Raw genomic sequence first — 25,172 nt, forward strand, 5'->3', positions numbered from 1 at the left:
GCTCCAGACGGCGGCCATGGAGTACAAGAAACCCAGGGGACGTCCTATGCAGGCTCACTGCTAACTGTCTCAGGATGCAGAATGCCACTCGCCCGGAGCAGGTCCTGCTGAGACACAAACCAGCAGTGCACCATGGTCTGGAACCGGAGAAGTACCCCCTCAAGGTTGGAGGCCCAGGAAAGCATGAGAGTCCAAGACAAGAAAACCCTGCAATGGCTCTATCAGGACAATAACATTAAGTGCCCACTTTGGGTAGAGGGTGACTGTCCCTACACAATGTCTCTCAGCCAACTTAATGGGCCCTTTAGCTGCGGATCCTCTATTAAACAGCATCATGTTTCCATATTATGGCCATAGCGGTTTAAATTTCACTGTTACCTGATGTTTAGCATGTATATTTTAACTTTTGCCTATCAATTTTAGGTAAAAATGATCGCACAATGACAACCTACTGTATTTTAAGCAGCTCCTTTGCAGATTGTATGCATTTACATATAAAAGGACCTTATGTGAACGCTACAATGGGCACAATAGGCTTTTTATGAAGAACAAACTATAAATATTTTATGAGGTGTACTTTATGTTATCACCAGCTTTAACCTATTAAGGACCAGTAAAAATTTGTCTGGCAGCCTGGCTTTTAAAAACTCCTTTTTTTTTTTTTTTTTCCATGGAATGTTCTACATCAAGCATGTCAAACTCAAAGGCTAAGACGGGACAAATAAACAAGGTTTACGTTTACAGGTGATACTCAAAAAATTAGAATATCATGCAAAAGTTTATTTAATTTATTTCAGTAATGCAACGTAAAGGGGAAACTAATATGAGATAGACGAATTACATGCAAAGCACGATCGTTCAAGCTGTGATTTGTCATAAGTGCGATGATTATGGCTTACAGCTCATGAAAACCCCAAATCCACAATCTCAGTAAATTAGAATATTGTGAAAAGGTGCAATATTCTAGGCTCACAGTGTTCCACTCTAATCAGCTAAGTAAGCCATAACACCTGCAAAGGGTTTCTGAGCCTTTAAATGGTATCTCAGTCTGGTTCAGTAGGAATCACAATAATGGGGAAGACTGCTGACCTGACAGTTGTGCAGAAAATCATTGACACTAACCATAAGGAGGGAAAGCCTCAAAAGGTAATTGCGAAGGACGTTGGATGTTCCCAAAGTGCTGTATCAAAGCACATTAATAGAAAGTTATGTGGAAGGGAAAAGTGTGGAAGAAAAAGGTGCACAAGCAGCAAGGATGACCGCAGCCTGGAGAGGATGGTCTGGAAAAGGCCATTCAAATGTGTTGGGGACTTTCTCAAGGAGTGGACTGAGGCTGGAGTCAGTGCATCAAGAGCCACCACACACAGACGGATCCTGGACATGGGCTTCAGATGTCGTATTCCTCTTGTCAAGCCGCTCCTGAACAACAAACCACGTCAGAAGCGTCCGACCTTGGCTAAAGAAAAACCGACCTGATCTGATACTCAGTGGTCCAAAGTCCTCTTTTCTGATGAGAGCAACTTTTGCATCTCATTTGGAAACCAAGGACCCAGAGTCTGGAGGAAGCTTGGAGAGGCACACACTGCAAGATGCTTGAAGTCCAGTGTGAAGTTTCCACAGTCTGTGTTGAATTGGGGAGCCATGTTATCTGCTGGTGTTGGTCCACTGTGCTTCATTAAGTCCAGGGTCAACGAGGCCCTCTACCAGGAGTTTTTGGAGCTTTCTTCCACAGACTAGCTTTATAGGGATGCTGACTTAATTTTCCAGCAGGACTTGGCACCTGCCCACACTGACAAAAGCACCAAAGCCTGGTTCAATGACCGTGGGATTACTGTGCTTGATTGGCCAGCAAACATTGCCAAGAGAAAGATGAGACATGAGACTGAACAATGCAGAAGAGCTGAAGCATCCTTGTCTTCCATAACACCTCAGCAGTGCCACAGGCTGATAGCTTCCATGCCATGCCACATTGAGGCAGTAATTGCTGCAAAAGAGTCCCAAACCAAGTACTGAGTCCATATGCATGCTTATACTTTTCAGAGGTCCGATATTGTTCTATGTACACTCCTTGTCTTATTGATTGCATGGAATATTCTAATTTACTGAGATTGTGGATTTTGAGTTTTCATGAGCTGTAAGCCATAATCATCGCACTTATGACAAATCACGGCTTGAACTATCTTGCTTTGCATGTAATGCGTCTATCTCGTATATTAGTTTCCCCTTTAACGTTGCATTACTGAAATAAATTAACTTTTTTTGAGTATCATCTGTATGTGGGCCGCAAAAAAAAACCTAAATACTTCAGTATCCATAGAAACGTAAGTTTATTTAGAAAAATACAGTATAAAAAAAGTTGCCTAACTGACATTGGACGTCTTCGCGCTCATAGGGCTTCAAAGTAAACAAAAGAGCAAATTTATTTTAAGAAATGCATTTGCATATAAACGACGTTTCAGTCCAACTACCTTGACAAATTAAGAAATGTTTGGTAATGGGACTGAAATGGTGAATGTATGTCATGGCCGCCATCAGAAATTTTGGGACCCCTAACACAGCTCAAGGTCTGGGCATCCGGGTGCCTGCCTCCAAATCCCGCCCACACACACACAGAAAGATACACACAGAAAGATACACACACATACTAACAGACACAAATACTGAAACAGACATACAGGCATACTGAAACAGACACACACACATATACAGACACACACATGCATAAGGACATACAGTTACACACACACATACATACTGACATACAGACACACACACACATACATACTGACATACAGACACACACACACACACTAACGTACATACATACTGACACACACAGACATACAAACTGACATACAGACATACACACACATAAATACATACATAATGGCATACATACACATACTGATATACATACAGACACACATACTGACATACACACACATACAGATAGATATACACATGCATACTGACATACATACACACATACATACTGATAAATATATAAATATATACAGGCATACACACAGACATATAAACATACTGACATATATACATACATATATAGATACACACATACATACAAACAGTCTTACTGATAGATATATACACAAATACATACCGATAGATACACACATACATGCTGACAAACAGACATACATACATATATACACAAACCTCATTTTTCAGCCACCCTCCTCTTCCTTACCTTTTTGTTGCAGGAGGGTGGCTGGGGATGATGGGAGCGGATGCTTCTCCTCTCCTCGGCTGTCTCTCCCCCCGTGTGGAGTTAGCTGGGAGGAAGTGACCAGCTGTCACTTCCTCCCAGCAGCACATGCGGAGCAGCCGCAATTTTTTTTTTTTTTAAAAGGGGACCGGTTGTGCTGTTACACGGCTGCAGCGCTGACCGGGCCCCTGAAGATATAGGGCTCAACGGGTGGCCCTAAATGCTTGGGCCACCTGATGGGCCCCAGTGCAGATGCACCGGTGGCAGTTTCGCCGCTCTACGTGGGGCCCGGGCGGCCTTCATTGTTGTCACCCCTGATGGCGGCTGTTGCACAGCTGTAAAAAAAACAAATGACATTATCTTGTTTATTTTGAAGTTCTATGAGTGTGTTCTTCACTTTGGCTGAGATCATCAAACTTTATCTCAGCCAATCCAATGCTTTCCCACAGGTAAGCATTGGGAGGCTATTGTGCATGTGTGGGCAAAAATCTGCGCAGCCAATCAGCATCTCCATGGGGAGCATTCAGGGCCTCCTTGCAGACCCAATCTAACACACTGCCCCTCCTCCCACTCTAATACACTGCCCACAAATCCAACACACTGCCCCTTCTCCCTCCACTCATCCACTCCACCATACACTGCCCCTTCACCCAATCTCATACATTGCCCACAAATCCAACACACTGCCCCTTCTCCCTCCACTCTAATTGTATAGACTGCCTCCACTCCCACCACTCTACTTTAATTTACTGCCCTCCCTCCTCCCAATTTAACACACTGCCCCCGACCACTCGAATACACTGCCCCCCTCCCTTCCTCAAATAAATACACTGCCCCCTCCCTTCCTCAAATAAATACACTGCCCCCTCCCTTCCTCAAATAAATACACTGACCCCCCCCTTTCCCAATTTAATACAATGGTCCCCTCATTTCCCCAAATAATACACTGCATCCTCCCTCCCATTAATACACTGCATCCTCCCTCCCATTAATACACTGCATCCTCCCTCCCATTAATACACTGCATCCTCCCTCCCATTAATACACTGCATCCTCCCTCCCATTAATACGCTGCATCCTCCCTCCCATTAATACGCTGCATCCTCCCTCCCATTAATACACTGCATCCTCCCTCCCATTAATACACTGCATCCTCCCTCCCATTAATACACTGCATCCTCCCTCCCATTAATACACTGCATCCTCCCTCCCATTAATACACTGCATCCTCCCTCCCATTAATACGCTGCATCCTCCCTCCCATTAATACGCTGCATCCTCCCTCCCATTAATACGCTGCATCCTCCCTCCCATTAATACGCTGCATCCTCCCTCCCATTAATACGCTGCATCCTCCCTCCCATTAATACGCTGCATCCTCCCTCCCATTAATACGCTGCATCCTCCCTCCCATTAATGCGCTGCATCCTCCCTCCCATTAATGCGCTGCATCCTCCCTCCCATTAATGCGCTGCATCCTCCCTCCCATTAATGCGCTGCATCCTCCCTCCCATTAATGCGCTGCATCCTCCCTCCCATTAATGCGCTGCATCCTCCCTCCCATTAATGCGCCGCATCCTCCCTCCCATTAATGCGCCGCATCCTCCCTCCCATTAATACGCCGCATCCTCCCTCCCATTAATACGCCGCATCCTCCCTCCCATTAATACGCCGCATCCTCCCTCCCATTAATACGCCGCATCCTCCCTCCCATTAATACGCCGCATCCTCCCTCCCATTAATACGCCGCATCCTCCCTCCCATTAATACGCCGCATCCTCCCTCCCATTAATACGCCGCATCCTCCCTCCCATTAATACGCCGCATCCTCCCTCCCATTAATACGCCGCATCCTCCCTCCCATTAATACGCCGCATCCTCCCTCCCATTAATACGCCGCATCCTCCCTCCCATTAATACGCCGCATCCTCCCTCCCATTAATACGCCGCATCCTCCCTCCCATTAATACGCCGCATCCTCCCTCCCATTAATACGCCGCATCCTCCCTCCCATTAATACGCCGCATCCTCCCTCCCATTAATACGCCGCATCCTCCCTCCCATTAATACGCCGCATCCTCCCTCCCATTAATACGCCGCATCCTCCCTCCCATTAATACGCCGCATCCTCCCTCCCATTAATACGCTGCATCCTCCCTCCCATTAATGCGCTGCATCCTCCCTCCCATTAATGCGCTGCATCCTCCCTCCCATTAATGCGCTGCATCCTCCCTCCCATTAATGCGCTGCATCCTCCCTCCCATTAATGCGCCGCATCCTCCCTCCCATTAATGCGCCGCATCCTCCCTCCCATTAATGCGCCGCATCCTCCCTCCCATTAATACGCCGCATCCTCCCTCCCATTAATACGCCGCATCCTCCCTCCCATTAATACGCCGCATCCTCCCTCCCATTAATACGCCGCATCCTCCCTCCCATTAATACGCCGCATCCTCCCTCCCATTAATACGCCGCATCCTCCCTCCCATTAATACGCCGCATCCTCCCTCCCATTAATACGCCGCATCCTCCCTCCCATTAATACGCCGCATCCTCCCTCCCATTAATACGCCGCATCCTCCCTCCCATTAATACGCCGCATCCTCCCTCCCATTAATACGCCGCATCCTCCCTCCCATTAATACGCCGCATCCTCCCTCCCATTAATACGCCGCATCCTCCCTCCCATTAATACGCCGCATCCTCCCGCCCATTAATACGCCGCATCCTCCCGCCCATTAATACGCCGCATCCTCCCTCCCATTAATACGCCGCATCCTCCCTCCCATTAATACGCCGCATCCTCCCTCCCATTAATACGCCGCATCCTCCCTCCCATTAATACGCCGCATCCTCCCTCCCATTAATACGCCGCATCCTCCCTCCCATTAATACGCTGCATCCTCCCTCCCATTAATACGCTGCATCCTCCCTCCCATTAATACGCTGCATCCTCCCTCCCATTAATACGCTGCATCCTCCCTCCCATTAATACGCTGCATCCTCCCTCCCATTAATACGCTGCATCCTCCCTCCCATTAATACACTGCATCCTCCCTCCCATTAATACACTGCATCCTCCCTCCCATTAATACACTGCATCCTCCCTCCCATTAATACGCTGCATCCTCCCTCCCATTAATACGCTGCATCCTCCCTCCCATTAATACACTGCATCCTCCCTCCCATTAATACGCTGCATCCTCCCTCCCATTAATACGCTGCATCCTCCCTCCCATTAATACGCTGCATCCTCCCTCCCATTAACACACTGCCACCACTTCCCAATTTAATACACTGGCCCCCTCCCTCCCCCAGGTTTATACACTGCCCCTTGCCTCTCTTAAATTAATACACTGCCCTCCCCCCAATTTAACATACTGCCCCCCCCCCCACCAGCACCACTCTGCACTGCCCTCCCGCCAATTTAACACACTGGCCCCCTCCATCAAATTAATACACTTGCCCCGTCACTCCCCCAAATTAATACACTGCCCCTCCTTCAAATTAAGTGTCCCCTCCCTACCCCAAATTAATACAGTGCCCCCTCCCTACCCCAAATTAATACAGTGCCCCCTCCCTCCAAATTAATACAGTGCCCCTCCTTCAAATTAAGTGTCCCCTCCCTACCCCAAATTAATACAGTGCCCCCTCCCTCCAAATTAATACAGTGCCCCCTCCCTACCCCCAAATTAATACAGTGCCCCCTCCCTACCCCCAAATTAATACAGTGCCCCCTCCCTCCAAATTAATACAGTGCCCCCTCCCTCCCTATTATCTGCTTGAATGTCAGCGGGGTGTAATTAGGTAAATTTATAAAAGTTTCAATTTCTATTGAAATCTGCACTTTTTGCAAAATGAAATAGAGGACACACTCATAACACACAAAGATTTTCAGCAAGCTAAAATGCATTAGGGGTCTGGAGTGTACCTTTAAGGACCAGACTTAGCAAATTATTATTCTTTATAAAGAGCCAGCAATTTCCACAGCGCTGTACAATTGCATAGGTTCACTCTGATCCTTGATGAGTTTCTTATTTATAATGAACTCTGAATACCATCCACTGAGCGCTAAGTTGTGTATGTTTTGCTGTCTCACCCTCTAAATCAAGGAGGTATGTTCGATTTTCTTGACCCATCGGCACTCGTAGTGTTAATGATTATCCTATCAAATTGCGTGAACTCATTGGGGAATATACCAGCTATCCCTTTTCAAATAAAATGTAGCTTAAGCATCTGCAAAGATTTTGATATCAAATGTATCGAGCATCATTCAGCATTGTGTAATTTGAAAGGCTGGGTACATTTCTTTAGTCTTTGTGGAATGAAGGCATTCTTTGTGTCATAGTGGCAGGTCTGCTTTAGTCTGCATCCTTGTCTGTGCAGTAAAGAAATATGAGCTCATCCTAACATCTGTTAATGAAAGGAGAGAATGCAGGTGATGGTAACCAGACCCATATTTTCCTTTAGGGCGATGGGAGAGCGTTATCGCCAGGAGATGCTGGCACATGGTGGTGGAAAAGAGCCCCTGCTCATGGTTCAAGGTAAGAAGAAAGCAAAGGAATGTTTGATCATCAGATCTCATTGTCTGTTCAGTTGAGCAGAACCTATGTTTGACAAACAACATCTGTTGTGTTTTGATGGTTTCAATCGTTTCACTCCGTTTCTATTGTTGACCTTTTCTTTCTTCATATGCACAAAGGCTTTGTAGCAGATCTCCATTTTTTGGAAAGCACAAGCATTTGGGCTTTCTATGTGTTGTAGGCTCATGAAGTGTATCGGAATACAGCATGTTTTACAAGGACACCAAAACCCAAATACTCTAGTTCCGTAGAGAAGCCTTGCGCTACTCATTGCCCAAACTAACGCATGCTAAATTTGCCAAGTGTTCAGTTCATGTAGTCTCAATGTAATAACATTGTAAGCATATTTTAAAATAGTCTATGGGCCATCAGAGTAGCAAAGTGTTAGAAGTTTCATGATTAAGGAATATAAGCCACACATTGGCATTAAAGGAGTGAAACAAGTAAGACAAAGTTCAAGACCTTGGGTTGTAATACAGGTTTTATTTATACAGTGTAAGCATAACCATGATTTGTAGATTAAATTAACAGGTGGGAGGACTGAAAAAACCCAAAACGTAAACAGACAAAGGGAATTTATTCTTTGGAGATGTTGCAGGATACATCAAGTCTTTGAAGTTCACAAAACAGAAAAATAACTTTAGCAAAAATAGAGAGACTCAAAACACCCTTTGTAAATACCACAATGAAGGCCTCGATATATATATATATATTTTTATATATATATATATTTTTGGACAAGCCTTTTAAAGGATTTAATATTTACACATTTATTTATTTTTTTATACATTTTTTTTATAAATTGAGTTTAAAAAAAAAATGTTGTATAGGATATATATATATATATATATATATATAATTTTTTTTTTTTTTTTTTTTTTTTGGGGGGGGGGGTGTTATTTGAAAAGTTTATCACAAAAAAATAAATCATGGCTATAAGTGTTGAATTTACAGGGCTGTTACTTTTGGGGAAGTGTGGCAAACCCAAAAAAGGCATCATTGTCAGTGGAAATAAAATAGCAGAAAACATGTCTAGGATCTTTAATATTATTAACTCAAACATATTCTGCAGCACTTGAAATGATATATTGGACATAGAAACTACAAGTGTTGACATACAGAGTAATGTTGAAAGAGCCTAGAGGTGAAAAGGACACTGCTCAAATGAGCTTACAGAGAGCTCTTTCCAGCAGTTGGACACATCAGATCTGATAAATACACTGCAAGGATCCAATTCATGTGAAACCTGCAGAAACATTAGATCATGTAAAATTCCCCCAAAGTCCCATAATATAACGGCCTAATTTGCCGATGACATGCATTGGTGTATACTACTCCGTTACAAAAGGGAGCGATGTCCATCAAATCAACCTGTAAGAAATGAAAATGTTTTAGATTTTTAAACTTTAAAATTGTACTCCTTGTACCATTTGCCCTATAATTTCCAAAAATGTATTTAATTCTATCTCTATTTTTAGATACATTCATTGTGTAGAATTACAAGAAATAATAATTCTAATCGGGAAAATAGAAAGAACACATTTCTTGTTGATTTTCACTCTCACTGATTTTTATTGATAGTGTTTTTGCACACTACATGAGAGAGTTTGAAATGATGGCAGACCTAACATGTCAAAAACGTACCATTGTCAGTCATAAATACATGGAACCTAAAAATACTATGTTTAGTTGTAGATAACTTACTAATTTTACAACCTCATTTTCAAGTTGAAAACATAGAGCAATGCTGGTTAAACATTAACAGACACCGACTTTGAGATTTCTTGCTTGTTTTTAATATATTTTGTTTTTGTGGTTTTAAATTCTAAATCTACATATGTCATAAAAATGTCTGCTCCCGTCTGGTGTGTGGTTTTAATGTTTTTCTTCCATTAAATGTATGGATAACTGTCTTGATTTAATTGTCTACCTCTGTTCGAAGTGAATATTTATTTTTTATTTTTTTCGTTTTGCATTAAGACCCTTCAAAATGTTTTTTAAACACACCATGTATGAGAACCGTTTTATCCCATATTAGATCTATTGCTGTGGTGGGATTGAAGGGAGAAAGAATGACCTTTTTGACCAGTTCAATGATTGTTTTCTGAATAGCAAATTTAAAATAGCCTGGTGCTTTTCCCTAATCTTAATAATAACAGGAATTAACAATAAATAGACTGCTTTGACTGTTCAGTTTCAGACTGAGCATGTCACATACAATATCCTCACAGCATGAAACCTAATTCTCAAGGCAGAGACCTTACCAGACAATGAAAGCTGGCTTTTACTCCAAAACATAAAAGGCGCCAGTTGTTATTATAGACCATAAACACTTTTTAAGTCTTTGTCTTGTTCTGTTAAATTTTTTGTTTTGGTTTTGGTTTTCCTCTTTGTGATGCTGGTATATCATTTACTAAAGTTGTATTTGGATATTTTTTATTTTGTGTTTTAAAAGGGACTCTCTCGTCCCTTTGCCCCAGCGTCTTAATTCTGCAACACTCCTACAATTTTTTTCCTGCAAATATAGTTTTCCAGAAATATAAAATGTCAGAGGTAAAATCCCAACATGGACTTGGTGGCTTCATGGGGGACGCTATGTTAGCACTTGTGCAAATTATTAAAATCGCTTACTCCTTTAGCATCACCAAATAGGCCAAGAGTCCTGATGTCAATGCAAACTCTATTAAAGCATAAAACCTTCTTGCTGTTAAAGAACTATTGCACAAAGTAATAACAGGACGTTTCTACCCATGACTGGTAATAACATATTACATTAAAACAATTGATAGCGGTAAAGCCTACTGCAGAGTGTTCTTTTAGGCATAGCATAATCAAAATTGTGACATTTATAAAAGTATTTGGCGATGTGAACAATTTAATATATTTCATGTAAAATACAGAGATTTCCTCACTCTTTGTGTGACACCCACCTCTGGTCTGTCCTTGGCTCTTTCTCTGCTCTTCTTTGATTTGTCCTGCTTGGAAACACTACCCCAAGCAGGACAAATCTCCTCTGACCTCCGCTGACACGATGGCCTTGTTGCCGGCGTCTGAATAAGGTGACGTTAGTCACTTTGTTCCTAAACTCCCTACCCAGCTCTAGCAGCACCAGCAATGGAGTTTCCATAGCAACCTTATTGCATGCGCAGTAGTTGCTCTGCATGGGAGAGAAGAGGGACCTCCTATGAGGGAGGTGTGTCAGTCAAATAGTCTATTTGACTGACACACAAGCCAAAGATTTGACTGAGAATTGGGAGAAAAACAATGTATAGAGAGTCATGGACCTTTGAGGTTTATCCAGGTGCTTTTTGTCGTTCTTTTTAGAAGTAAACCATCATACCTTGCTCTTGGAGAGCCCCTCGTTGCAAGATTCACTACTGACCCAAGTGTTATGCAATAGATAGTATGGCTCTGCATGAGTGTGGTATAGATTTGGGTGGTTTAGCGGCACCTTAGGGAGGACGTTGTATGACTATTCTAGACTGATATGCTTTACAAATTGTAGGTAATCCAGATTGTATTTTAATTATGCATTTGGAACCTTAGTTGAACTTTATTTGGTTGTTAACTGTGGGCTCAATATTTTTTATTTGTTTGTCCTTTCAAGATTGCAAGGCATATATTACCTTGTTTTACTAAAACCCACAAAATGATCTTACCAAATTAAGTGTTAAAAGCATGCAAATAAATCACGCCGGGGCAAATCTGTGGCCAAACAATTGCAACATTCATTACTGTCACCTTTTACACACAGTAGGACATTAGGCAAGAAACAGCATGTTTTTTGGGGTCAAGCCTCCTCTTCCCCTCCAGCTATCCTCCCTGTGTGAGATGAATCGTATTGAATACCCCAGGATTTCTATGTGAATTCCAGGCCGGATTAATTTCAAATATACTGGCGGTAGCGGTGGAACAAATTGGATCAAACCCTACATGAGAAGTCTTTTTCACTCTGTGTTTCACTGATGTACATCTAACAAAATAGCCTTTGATTATTCTTATGTTTTGAAGATCTATATGTACACTTTTCTTTTTTTTCAAAAATCCTCCAAATTGACAGGTTTGACAATTATACTGTATAACTTTTTTTCCCTGACTCGGTTATCGTGCTCTGTACTTTTGATTCCAACCGCTTTTGATATAATGATCTAGTAGCCCTCCCTCATTTGATAAATATAATCCTTATAAGATTATAAGAAAAATCAATTCCTGCAGAGAGATAAGATACAGGATAAGACGGTGAAAGCTATTTGAACGGCTGGCTTTTGATATCAATAAAAATATTGCTGAGAAGTGACTACTACCCTCCAGCTGCTTGTTCACCTTGATGCTTTATCTTAAAGGTGAGCGTTGCCTTAGAATGTTGCATATTTCCTTTCAAATGTCTTAATGTTTTGAATTTTGCTTCCTTTACCGTATTGTTTTGGGGATTATTTACTTTTGGGTATATACTCTCTAGGACGAAGTTCTGAGAACGAATTCCAACTTCAGTTCTTCTTGTTGCCTGTAGCTTTTCAGTAAATTTAACATCTTTTTCTAAATCTTATATTTTAGGTTGTCTTTTTTGCCCCTATAACAACTTTACAAAAGGCTTATTATATAGTGTCAAACAAAAACGTCACCTTTCTTTTACCGGTTCACAAAGGAAGTCTGTGTTTTTTTGTTTACAAGCTTAATTAAATGATATGCTCTCTAACATTTATTATTCTTTACTTCTGTGGTGAGATCCATAAAAGGAAATGTAGTTGTTGGAAGCAGGCAGCATCATCCCAGTGGAACAAAAAACATAGATGTGAATTTTTAATTTATCCCTTTTTGCACCAGTGGAATAAGGAACAAATGTTGACATTTTATTAACATATCAGGACTCAAAATTTCTTCAGGCCATTGGCACTTAACAATTCACTCCTGGTGGGTGCACCATGGATCCTCCAGGCATGCAGTGGCAAGTAACGTTCAATGCCTGGCTAGTAGCCAAAGACTTTGAATTCTAAGCCCTGAATATAGTTCCCTAGACATGACCTAGACATGGAACTTGAACAGCAGGGATATTGTTGACGGTAAATTGCAAGCCATCAATCATTTTACATAGTATTGCAAAAATTACGATACATCTACCTGTTTGCATGGCTGCTTTTACTCGGCGGTGAGCTGTAATGCAGGAGGGGTGGCCAATTATTTGCCACATCAGGGTCAAAATTTATATCAAATAATACAGACTGCACTCGCATTAATTTGAATACATTATAAGGGTGCAGGTGGACAAACTGACGCTATTGAGGAAATATGATACATTCCATTCAAAACCATCTTCAAAGTGTCAAGTGTTTTCAAAATGACCTTAAAGGGACCCTATAGTCACCAAAACAACTTTAGCTCAATTAAGCAGTTTTGTTGTATAAATCATGTTTATTTTTGTTGTTCAATTCTCTGCCCTTTAGGAGTTAAATCACTTTGTTTATGCAGCCCTAGTCACACCTCCCTGCATGTGACTTACACAGCCTTCCTGAGCACTTTCTGTAAAGGGTCATGCAATGTTTACATTACATTTATTGTGCATTCTGTTTAATTTAGAATTTCTTATCTCCTGCTCTGTTAATAGCTTGCTAGGCCCCACAGGAGCCTTCTGTATGTAATAAAAGTTCAATTTACAGAGCAGGAGATACAAACTTTTTAAAGCAAGCTACATCTGATTGAAAGTGAAACCAATTTTTTTCATGCAACTGTGTGAGTCACAGCCAGGCGAGGTGTGGCTAGGGCTGCATAAATAGAAACAAAATGTATGCAGAGAACTGAGCAGCGAGACTGCAGCGGCATGATCTGTACACCAAAACTGCTTCATTCAACTAAAGTTGTTTTGGTGACACTGGTGTCCTTTTAAGTTAAATAATCAGCATTTTAAAAGCACAACTCCCCTTCATAGATGCTTTGTTACGCCATCGGTGAGCATTGGCATTTCATTTACAGAGCTTCCGTCCCAGGAATTGGATATCGCACCGAGCGGATAAATCTCAAATGAGCACTAGAGTAGGTCGTTTAGGATCTGTCAAAAATGGGGTGTTTTGTAAGCAGTGGCTATTCCTATTATAATCCTGGGAGATTTTTTGTAAACTTAGTTTTATAACTGATTTAGTATGGAGTGTATGTGTTACATTGAAATTATGTTAATGCGGACGCTTTATTCACAAGTCGTATTATAATGTGATATTGTAGTTTCATGTTTCATTTTTTTTTTTGTCAATCTTTCTTTTATTGAGGCATATGGTTATGGTGGTACAGAATAAAGAGAGGGAGACTTGCAGGGGTTATACAGGTTAATATCGTCATAACAGTTTACAAAATCTCCTAAAGATATCCGCCTCATTTTATATTTTTTAAAACAAGCTTAGAACATGGAATTATTCAAACAGGTGAGTGATAATATACGTCTTGGTTATCCAGCTTAGTTAAAGTAACGTTATAACATCAATATATATTTTATGGAAAACATAGAGATATCAAGCTATATAACAGTAATAGAATGAACATGCTAAGCTGGGCAGATGTATAATTAGTCGAGTAGACTATTAGATATGCGTCAGGGTAACTGTTGCTTAACCGGGTTGGCGGTCTCACTGTGCATTTGTTGTGAGTAATATAATAGAGAACTGCGTTTTGTCGTGAAGACGCGATTTAAGGTCTCAGTTAATTATAGATTTCTGTATGCATAAATTTATCCACCAGGGGGGCAGCAGAGCGACAGGCTCAGAGATCGTAATTAGAATACGTAGTAAGACAGGGAACTTATAGTGTTTAACCCAACACTACGCAAAAAAGTACATTAATGCTTATAATGTGATTTGCCGAGCTCGTGTTAAACTTAATAGTGATAAGTAAGGATGACAAGCTTTGCACACAGTTTTTGGACTGCGGCTTGAGTCACAATATAAGAGTTTAAGCTGTAGGTACATTAGCTTGCTTATTAAGGAAATGTTAAATATAACATGCTGTGTAATCACGTCTAAAAGCAATAGTGATTAACTGTGACTTTGCAACATTCGATAAAATAGCATGTAATATACTAAGAGCTAGGTAGTCTATTAGTCGCGTATATTGTCATTACAGTATGCCACCTCGATACAAATGTCCCCTTTTACCCTATACCAGTGGTCGGCAGGCTGTTAGCATAGGTTTGAGAGCAGTCCGGGGCTTTCGACGTGGGGGTCATCTCTTGTGCCGCGGCTGTACAGTTTCGGCAGCGAGCAGTCTCATGAGCTGGTCCCCCAGCTTGTCTGCTAGCGTCGGGGCATTGCTGGGTGTGGGCAGTCGGTCGTCCGGGGACTTTCACTGCTGGATGTGGATTCTTAAGAGGGTGATAGCTGGTGCCTGAGGGGCGAGTCGTCGCTACTCGCTGCTTTGATTTCTGTCTTCGTCCCCTTCTGGGGGCTTGTTGTGGGTACTCACTCAGGTGCCGCCGGCTAGCTGGTCGGATCCATGCTGCCGCCTCTCGAACTGCTTGTTTGAAGGCCCGGACCCTGTAACGGAGTTTTGACCAGAGGTAAGAGCAGAGTCGGTCAAAGAACTCCCGGGTGTGCCTGGGTGGAGTGGCAAGGGTGTTGCTTGTTCCATGCTTTGCCTTCTTTAATTCCTTCGCTGTGTGCCTTTCTTTGCTGCATTGTGGCTGCATCAGGCCACATGTAGTGGCGCGCTTGTCCGCCATCTTGGGCACTGCTGCTTCCATTCTGCTTGGAGGTTCATCTGCCATGATGCCTCCGTGTATTGTGTCCCATGCTGGTGGGGACCGGGATATCCCCCACCGGTCCAGGGGGGGGGGGAGCGATGTGTGAGCATCCCCTCTTCAGCCCGAGAACCGGGAGAGCGGCCGTCTCTCCGCGGCTCCCACCCGTGCAGGCCGCGGATTGAAAAGCGGGCAACTTTGTGGCGGGTAGCCCCGAATCGGGTATCGCCGGACTCCGCATCACCTCCTGGGTGTGAGGGTAGTCGTCCGCTGCGGGCACGAAGCGGTGGTCGGGCGTAATGCCCAGAATCAGGGCCTCGGATGTGGGAGCTCCCACCATGTGCGTCTTGCTCGATCGGTTGGTAAGCTCCGCCCCCCGATATTGTAGTTTATATAGTAATCAAAAGTGAAAAACATTGAGTCCACTTTAAGATGCTATCAAACAGTGGATTCATAGCAGTTTTAGTGTGTGCAATCTATATCTTTATATTGCCATTGTATCACTTTTATCAGTATTTGATGTATTCAGTAGATGTCCTTATCTTTTCTCTAGTCCAGTGTGTTGTCTGCCAGATGTTCCCTTCAGTGTATAAATATTGTCCTGGAGAGTTCTGGCAGTGTATCATACACCATGACAATCAATATTTACCAAATCACACACGGAGTCTCACGCATCGCTTCCTCGTTCCTCGTTACTATGAAAACTGGGAAAGAAACGGTTATTGTCAGTGACATAATTACATCAATTATTTCCTTTCACCAGGGCAAAAACATCAAAGCAGGGAAGGTGAGTCTCACCATCGCCCTGGGGTTGGGAGAGACCCATCTGCCATGACTTTTAGCACATAAATATTCTTTAAAGCATGGTAAAGTTCAGCCACTGTTCTTTGTAGTCAATTGTTAATTATAGTTTAATGCCTAAGGAGTGTGCAACGTGTTACAAAACAAAAGTGATACATCGCTCTCTTCCCTCTGGCGCTCTGAGATGGATATAGATAGGTGCGTCAATGTCTGCTGGTGAGACCTCTGCCCCATGAATGAAACACTTTGTCCTGAATTGATAACAGGTCTCATAGCTTTAGGATAATCCCTGGGTGACATTATACGTTTAGAAAATTACTGCTCCTATTACTCTGAATAATTTGAGGAATTATTTCCCCTGGAAAGAGTGGCCATTTTTACTACAACAAAAGTCTCTAAAAATGTGCATACAGTATGCACCGGATTTATTTTTTGGGTGGGGGAGGGGTCTTTTTTTGTATATGATGACATCTGAAATCAACGTATGTAATTCTGTTTGTGTTTTTTTATTTTTATTTTATTTATATAAATATCTATATAGCAGTGGTGCACTTTTGGGCTATTCAGAATTCCTCTTTACTGCTTTATTGTTAAAATGTTACGGATAAATGATGCATGTAGAATATAAGTTCTAGTCAGTGAGAAGGTAACTCCGTACCCCCAGAGTAGTCATTAGCATGTGGTAGATGTAGAAAATAGCAACACATCCCTGAAAACCGTCATAAGATCTGTATGTCTCCAGTTCACAATACTTACCCTGCAGCTAAAGATTTTGGGTTGGAAGATGCTAACATGATTGTCTTTAACCTCTGTGAATTCATTTTATGCATGAATCTCTTCGACAGGCCATTTATGAAAGGAATGTCTAGCAGTACACCCTCTAACATGATCTTTATATTGACTGTGGTTATAAACGGAGTAGATGGACCGGACCAATTATACTGGTATATGTCATCATTACGGGACATAACTGTATGTCCAGATTATTTGGCTGCAGTCTAATTGCTGTGTGTTAAAGATATATGTGGGTTAAAATAAACAGACTTAAGGCTAGAGTTTGTGTACCAAAATAATAATAATAAAAAAAAAAATATATATATATATATACGTGAATAGATAGACTCTGGTGTCAGAGATATTTAAATCGACAAAAGCACACATCTGTGCTAAGTGAAAAAAAGAGGGGGGGGGGCGGCAGCTTTATGGGGTATGATGTATATTAGAGTGATACAGTAAGTATATAAATATCACAGCGCTTGCCCAAGGCTTTATTAATATGGAGATACAGTATCCGTGGTAGGAGTAAACCAATATTGTAGCTCTACCTCAAATGTGGCAGAAGGCCAGATAGTGAAGACACATGTACCATCTCAATCATAAGATGATACAAAGTGTGCTAATTGCAGAAAGCACTCACATATGGAGTTCTAACAGACTCAATAGTGGCCAGCAATTACCTATCAGCTGAAATACCGCTGGTGAATACTGTCCAGTTTGATCGAATATATATAGTGAATAAATCCTTGACCAGATCCCCAGCAGTACCATATAGTATACTGACAGCTCTTCCATCGGTGGACAGCGCACTACAACATAGGATATCCGTTATTCATACGCTGCCACTGTTGTGTTAAACCAATTTATAGCGAGGCTATTCGCTATATATATTCGATCAAACTGGACAGTATTCACCAGCGGTATTTCAGCTGATGGGTAATTGCTGGCCACTATTGAGTCTATTAGAACTCCATATGTGAGTGCGCTCTGCAATTAGCACACTTTGTATCATTTTATGATTGAAATGATACATGTGTCTTCACTATCTGGCCTTCTGCCACATTTGAGGTAGAGCTACAATATATCCATATCCTACCACGGATACTGTATCTCCATATTAATAAAGCATTGGGCAAGCTCTGTAATATTTATATACTTACTGTATCACTCTAATATACATCATACCCCATAAAGCTGCCGTTCCCACCCCCCTCTTTTTTTTTTTTTTCACTTGGCACAGACGTGTGCATTTGTTGATTTTACATATCTGACACCAGAGTCTATCTATTCACGTATATATAGATTTATTTTTATTATTTTGATCTCCACTTTCTTATGTATGTTTAGCACATTGGGTTATTGCTAGCAGCATTTTTTTTTTTATCCTATTACAATCAATAGATATTTGTTATTTTTTGACTGGAAGGTCTTTTATATTTGAGTTCTAATAACTTGGATTCGTTTTTCATCCTAGTAACTACTTTTGGTACACTAACTCTAGCCCTAATTCTGTTTTCACTGGGGGTTACCCCCCTTATTCCAGTGTACCATGTAGGCTGTTTTCTCTTCATTTCTAGGGTTAAAATAAACAGGTCTTATGTCTTTTAGAAGATTTGTCGTTGTTCATGTTCTTCTTCCACCTGACAACAGATCCACCTATAAGTGACATGATTGCCATCCAACAATTCCTACTTTGCGGGTGCACGCTGAGAGTTAGGGTTATAACGAGGGGGGCTATCTGCCAAGCTGTGACAGAGGGGAGGGTGTCTGCGAAGGGGTTGATAGCACCGAACTTGTGGTTACCTTATCCATCTGCCTCTTCAATTACATAAAGTGACACAAAATGACCTCCCAATTCCTACCTATACCACACAGGATTAACTCGGCTGCCACTTCCCAAGGACTTTTGATAAGGGAATCCTGGGGTACCACATTTATGTTCCAGTTATACTTAAACGCAGTACTATAAATCAATTTCTTACACAATAACCAGTCTGGTAACGTGGATTAAAACCTTGTCTTTACAGGTTTTCTTAAAACCAGATATTAGAGCCCTAAGACAGAATTAGATTATTCATATTTCAATAACAAAAAGACATGTTACACAGTGCCAGAATTACAGAAAGCAAAATGAAATACTAAACAAATGCAAAAATAGGTTATTGAGGTTCTTGAAATACAATAGGACTTGAAACCCAGAACGTACACTAGTGCAAATATAGCTGAGAATCTAAGAGTAGGTCAGTGGAGGAGTTTCTAGGTGAGTCTGATGTTTATCAAATAGAGTCCAAAAGAAGTTACATTTGTTGTAGCCTTGTGCTCAGTAACATATCTCAGTTACCCCCTAAACACACGCCCAGTTTATGATAACTGGTTCATATAGATTGCTAATGTGGACCCATCTCCTTTGATTCAAAGATGGAGTTCCTGTACGATCGTCATCTTTTAGTAATTTTATTGCAGAATCCTGCCACGACAAACAAAGATTCTAAACTCAAAAAAAAAAAAAAGCAATGCAAGTTAACCCTGGAAAACCCTAGCAATGCTGCCAGTCATGCCCACTGTGTATGACAAGGGTAAATCTGCACTTTAATTTGAAAATGGGACACCTGCCCGAACTTAAAAGCGTGTCTTTACTGCTACTGAAATGCCGCGTTTATCTTTGATAGGTTTCTCTCAAATTGACTGGGTTCAGTAATTGGACCCATGATGTAAGTGGCAGTGGAGTACAAGATCTCATTCGTTCTTTTGGGGCAATGCATAGAGATAATAATCCTGTTCTTATAGATGTCTAAGACATCACCTACCTATATTCCCATGGTGATGAGGAATATCACACTCTCTTCTCCTCCATTGGGAATGGGATACAATTAGTGTATATACTGCCGAAATTAGAAGCTCTGTATACATTAATTTCCATCTAGCCAAGGTCTTGAAACCGTTTTATTTAGACACCATGCATCTACACTTCATCTCCTCACATTCTCCTGAAACATGTTTGTTTTCCTTGCTGTAGATGCCTCCGCTCCCGTTTCCATATGTGAAGGCAGTGCAGCGAGATTGTTCCCTTCTGGAGAGCAGCATTCAACCTTCTTAACAGTCTCAGGGTTATTCCCTAAAATTAAAATTGCTGTGAATTCAAGGTGCATTTCAAAATTTAGGCCAAAATAGCTGAATTAGAATTATAGTTTTCCTCTTTTTGGCCTTAAATTTGAAATTCACAGTAAGTTTCCAGCAATTCTCACTTTAGTTAATAATTCTGTTAGTCTGATACCAGCTGAACTCTGGTCGTTATATTACGTTGCTAAACGGCTATTCTGTATTCTATAAACTGACCAGGTTTCCATAAAAGGTGAAATTTGCACTATGCGTCTGTATTGCCGAGCAGTCTGAATTGTCTGCGCACTCTCACTCAACTGCTTCTGGTTTTTGTTTTTTTTTTCTTAACCACCCATTTGTAGTACTTTTAATGGACTCCCAACCCTTTGGTTAATGGCAGATAAGTAATTCCTAATGAGAAGTAAAGAAAACACAAAAGTGATCCTTTTTAATTTTAATGTTCTACCCATCGTTCAGCATTGCCATTCTAAGCTTTTGGCACTCTATTCATGTTTATTTTATAGTTTACAAATCATGCTTATCCTTTCTGTAACGGTTTTGTAAAACCTTAATGAAAAGTAAATTTTTAAAGAAATTTATTGAAGTTTAGTTCCGCAGCAGTTGTAATACCAAACGTGATCTGGGCCCCGACATTCCAGCTGTTGTGGAATACAGCACATTTTCTAGTTAGTTACCTATGAATTCTTGTCACATGGATGTACAGTGACGGGCCACCTCTGTGACACTCAATCAGGTATGGATCCAAGTGCAGGCCAGAAAGGGGAGATTTTACTCGCACGGACTAATCCAAAGAAACTAAATGTAATTAACTGTCCTGAGATTTATATGGATATTTACATGTCTGTTCAGTCTCGAGCAATATTTTAATACTGGCATTCAACAGCATATTGTTATTTTCATGTTCACACTTGTATGGAGTATGCATCCTAAAGAAACCATTTCTGTATCTTCTCTATTTGGCCAGAGGCCCTCATTATAAGTAACTGTTGCTGTTGTCAGATGTTGTATTCAGGAGACAACCCTTACCAAAGACAAAAAGCTCTGACTGTGTTTGTTCAAGGATATAGGCTAAAGTTTGTATTTTTAATATATGCAGCCTGTAATTATGCAGAAAGACGCGGAATTGTTGAAAGCAGTTTATTTTGCAAGATGTACCCAAGGTGTGTCAGAAAAAAAGGTCATATTTATCTTGGCAAGTGAACCTTTTTATACAAACCCACTTCAAAGCAGTAGCATGGCCCTACGTACAGTGCTTAGTACGTTAATGCCAGGCTGGAGGGAGGAGAATTGTTTTAATCTTCTTCTTTCTACCAAAGCATTGAACACCATGTTGCTAATAATCTTACAATATGTTTAGTGTGTGAATGTAAACCTGGACAAACGATATGTATTTTTAATTTTATTTTTTGCAGGTTATGGCTGCCCGACTAATGCATGCGCCAAATAGTCCTGCTTGTACGCATGTTGCCTGTCTTAAAACATACACAGATCACCTATAGGCAAATGTATTGTTTTTTTATTTTTTTAGTTTTTTTTATTAAAATGTGGTATAGAATCGTAGTTTCACAGATCTTGCCTGTGTTTTTGTTTGCACGAACTTCAACACAAGGCTAAGGACCAGAACAAAATAAAATATATAGTATATAGGAGGGGAAAGGCAGTGTGGTGCAGGTACATTTGTTATAGGACGAAGACAGACCATTAAGGATCTTCCTGAAACATTTAAACACATGCACTTACATTTTTATATTTTATTTATAGCTTATTTAATTATTTATTTTTAAACCGAGCAAGTGGAGTTGAGTAACTAGTGATTAGCTGGTAACTACCCAAAATGGATGGGATTTTGTGTTGGCACAGAGGTTCATTTAGGGTCGCCTATAATTAGCTATGGCAACGTAATTTAATTGTATGTGCTTATTCATTGTAATGCTTATATCTCAAATATGTTGTCTAGTGATGTATGTTGTTTAGGTTGTGTTTGTGATATCCTTAGTGTGAAAAAACAAACCAACATTTTTTTTTATTTATGACAAGTGTACATGAAATGGACCATGAACTTTATTTAAAGGGACCTTCTGCTGGCCAAATAAAAAATAAATAAAAAGCACAGTTTAGTATATATATATAGCAAATGAAAACTTGCATGCATTTAATTATTTTCATTGGGGATATAGCCAAAGCCAGCTTGCAAAAGCAGCAGATCTCTTGCCTTTGGAAACCCTATCCTTTCTGTGGCTGTCCAATCATAGACATCCCAATGCAGCTCAATGAGAAGTCTTTACAAGTCGGGTGCTCTGAGCAATTGCTGCCTCTTAAGTTTCGCTCCACTGAGCTAAACAAACCAGGAAGTAACAGGACCTGTTGTCTTCTTGAAAGCCAGGGGGTGTAACCAGGTTAATTTGGGAAAGTGTCAGTTTCTATTGAAATCTGCACTTTTTGTAGAATAAAAAAAATAAATGAGAATGTACTCTTCACACACACAGCTTTTCAGCAAGCGAAAATGCTTTAGGGATCTGGAGTGTCCCTTTAACAGTACCACTGTAGCGAATGCCATTAAATCAGGAGAGTGCGATTATTTCTACAGTTGGCTGTTTTTTGGTTTTCTCTGACTTTTGAAGAGAAATCCCCAACCCTACCCCAAGGTGTTATGTGAACACAAAGCAACTCTTTTGTTATATGCTGTCACCAGCTCTAAAGGTTTCGTCCGACATCTCATTTAGAACTCTCTAGGATTCTATAGCTGAACTTGAGTGCTTCCAAATTGTTATTAGAACCTCCACATTTGTCAGCCAGTTGTCCGCATTTTGCATACTATATTTTTCAGTGTTTCCTCAGCTTGTGTCGCTATCTTGACAGGTAAACGCATCCTTTAGGGAAAATACATATAACAGTCTTATTACGAAGTGTTTTGATTATATCAAATCTTTACAATTTACTAATAATTTGTCATTGTTATACCTGGCTAGTAGTATCGGACTTCAAATTATACGTTATAGCTTATCAAATGCTGGCTTACGGCCGCTATTTCCGTGAGATGTTTTTTCTCATTCTTTTATTATTCCATATGCACTGGACGGTTCAGTTCAGTGGTATATCTATAACTTCCAAAAATCTCTCTAAATTGCTTAACATGCTTTTCTCTCTCTAAGTTTATAATTTGCTAATATGTTTATCTTTACCCCAGGCATGCTTCAGAAGTGCCCCTCGGTGGACGATTTTGTGGACGCACTTGTTTCAGATTTGGATCCGGATTTTGAAACATTCCTGATGGACTCTGAGTAGCTGGATCAATCCGTACAGAATTAATTACTTTTGGCACAAACACTTGACAACCTGTACTTTAATTTGTGCCTTAGTTTAAAAATAAATAAATAAAAAAAAGTATTAAAACCTGTTCAAATGTTTTTAAAATCTATATTTTCCTAGTGTTTGGATATGCCACAGATACGTATCCAGCATCCTTAAACTTAATTTGAAAAATAAACATTTATTCATACTGTCTTAGTCCTGAGGATTGTTAGCACTTTAATTGAGTGGATGTGTATTTGTGTTTTTTTGTTTGTTTTTTAGCATTTTTCCTTACCTGGAACTTTTTACATGCCCTGAAAAGTATTTTTTGTTTCTCATAATGTATATTTTTGTGTGATTCAGAATTGTATAAAACATAGCAGGTTTAAAATTATTAAAACAATTAAATATCTACAGTAATTGCCTTTTTTTTTTTTTTTTTTTTTTTTACACTTCAACTGAAATGTTAAACCACAGTGTTCCTCAATGCTCATGGGTTTTTAAATGGCTTCCCAATGTTCTCAATTTTTATTTTATTTGAAGACGCAGTGGGGTGGTGTAGCGCCAACAATGTCTTTAAATATATGTGGAAGAAACAAAAGAAGACATTTTATTGTGTAGTATGCAGGTTATAGAGGTAAAAATAATTTAAAAAAAAATTGGTAAACCACTTACACTTTGTGGGAGCGCCCGCCTAGGTATATACTGTGGTTTACAGGTCAGCAGGTGGTCTTCCTCTACAGCAGTGTTCACATATAAAAGAAGTATACAAAAAAACAATATAGTGTAGTATGTCAAACCAAAGAAGGGATAAAAATAAAGTAAAATATTGCGCTCACATAGTATGGAGCCGGAACATCGGCTCCCTGGATATGGCTTGGAGTGGTATGATCCCCACTCTAGGATATGTGTGTTGCTTGGGCCTCTCCATATATGGACATAGAAGAAAAAGGAAAAAATCCCAATAGTGTATAACTGTGGGGCTAAAATACAAATAATATGATGAGAACGTACTCACATTTGATGGAGCAAATACAGATTGCTCCATTTAATAGGTGTAGGTGGTTATTTGTCCCCACCAAGGACCAGGGTGTTCATAAATCCAGCAGCGATCAATCTAGCAATATTTAGAAAAAAAGGTCCCATCCAAGGATCTTAATAATAATATCTAAATATATATGTATAGTTCGTGTGTGTATATGCCTGTTACATAGCTGAAAAGAGGCTGTCATCCATCAAGTTTAGCCTTTCTCACATCTGTTTTTGCTCTTCCTAGTTTCTAGTTTTTCCACAAAGAAAATTCATTCTGAACCCCAAAATGGAATCGTATCTCTCCTTGGATCAAGTTGCTATCACCCCACAAATTACAAATTATATCCCTTGTAATGTTTTTGAAAGTATTCATCCAATTGCTGTTTAAACATATGCACAGACTCTGATGAAACCACCTCTTGCAGAGAATTCCACATTCTTACTTTTCTTATGGTAAAAAACCCTTTCCTTTACCTTAGACTAAATTTCCTTTCTTCGCGTCTAAATGCGTGACCTCATGTTCTATGTACACCCTGTTCCAAATTATTATGCAAATTCTATTTAAGTGTCACAAAGATTAAATATTTTGTTTTTCAGTTTAACTCATGGGTGGCATTGTGTCTCA

General features: G+C 40.5%; 1 protein-coding gene across 1 annotated transcript in view; it reads left to right on the forward strand.

The window, feature by feature from the left end:
* The window catches only part of MIPEP (mitochondrial intermediate peptidase), a 108,548-nt gene extending 84,733 nt beyond the window's left edge, over window positions 1-23,815 (forward strand). Inside the window, exons 18-19 of the mRNA XM_063444891.1 lie at window positions 7,697-7,770; window positions 23,412-23,815. Coding sequence (XP_063300961.1) covers window positions 7,697-7,770; window positions 23,412-23,509 — 172 coding nt within the window. The 3' untranslated portion in view covers window positions 23,510-23,815. The remainder of the gene's footprint in view (window positions 1-7,696; window positions 7,771-23,411) is intronic.
* Window positions 23,816-25,172: the final 1,357 nt, after the last annotated feature.

The sequence above is a fragment of the Pelobates fuscus genome, chromosome 1 (assembly GCF_036172605.1).
Source record: "Pelobates fuscus isolate aPelFus1 chromosome 1, aPelFus1.pri, whole genome shotgun sequence".
Taxonomy (NCBI): domain Eukaryota; kingdom Metazoa; phylum Chordata; class Amphibia; order Anura; family Pelobatidae; genus Pelobates; species Pelobates fuscus.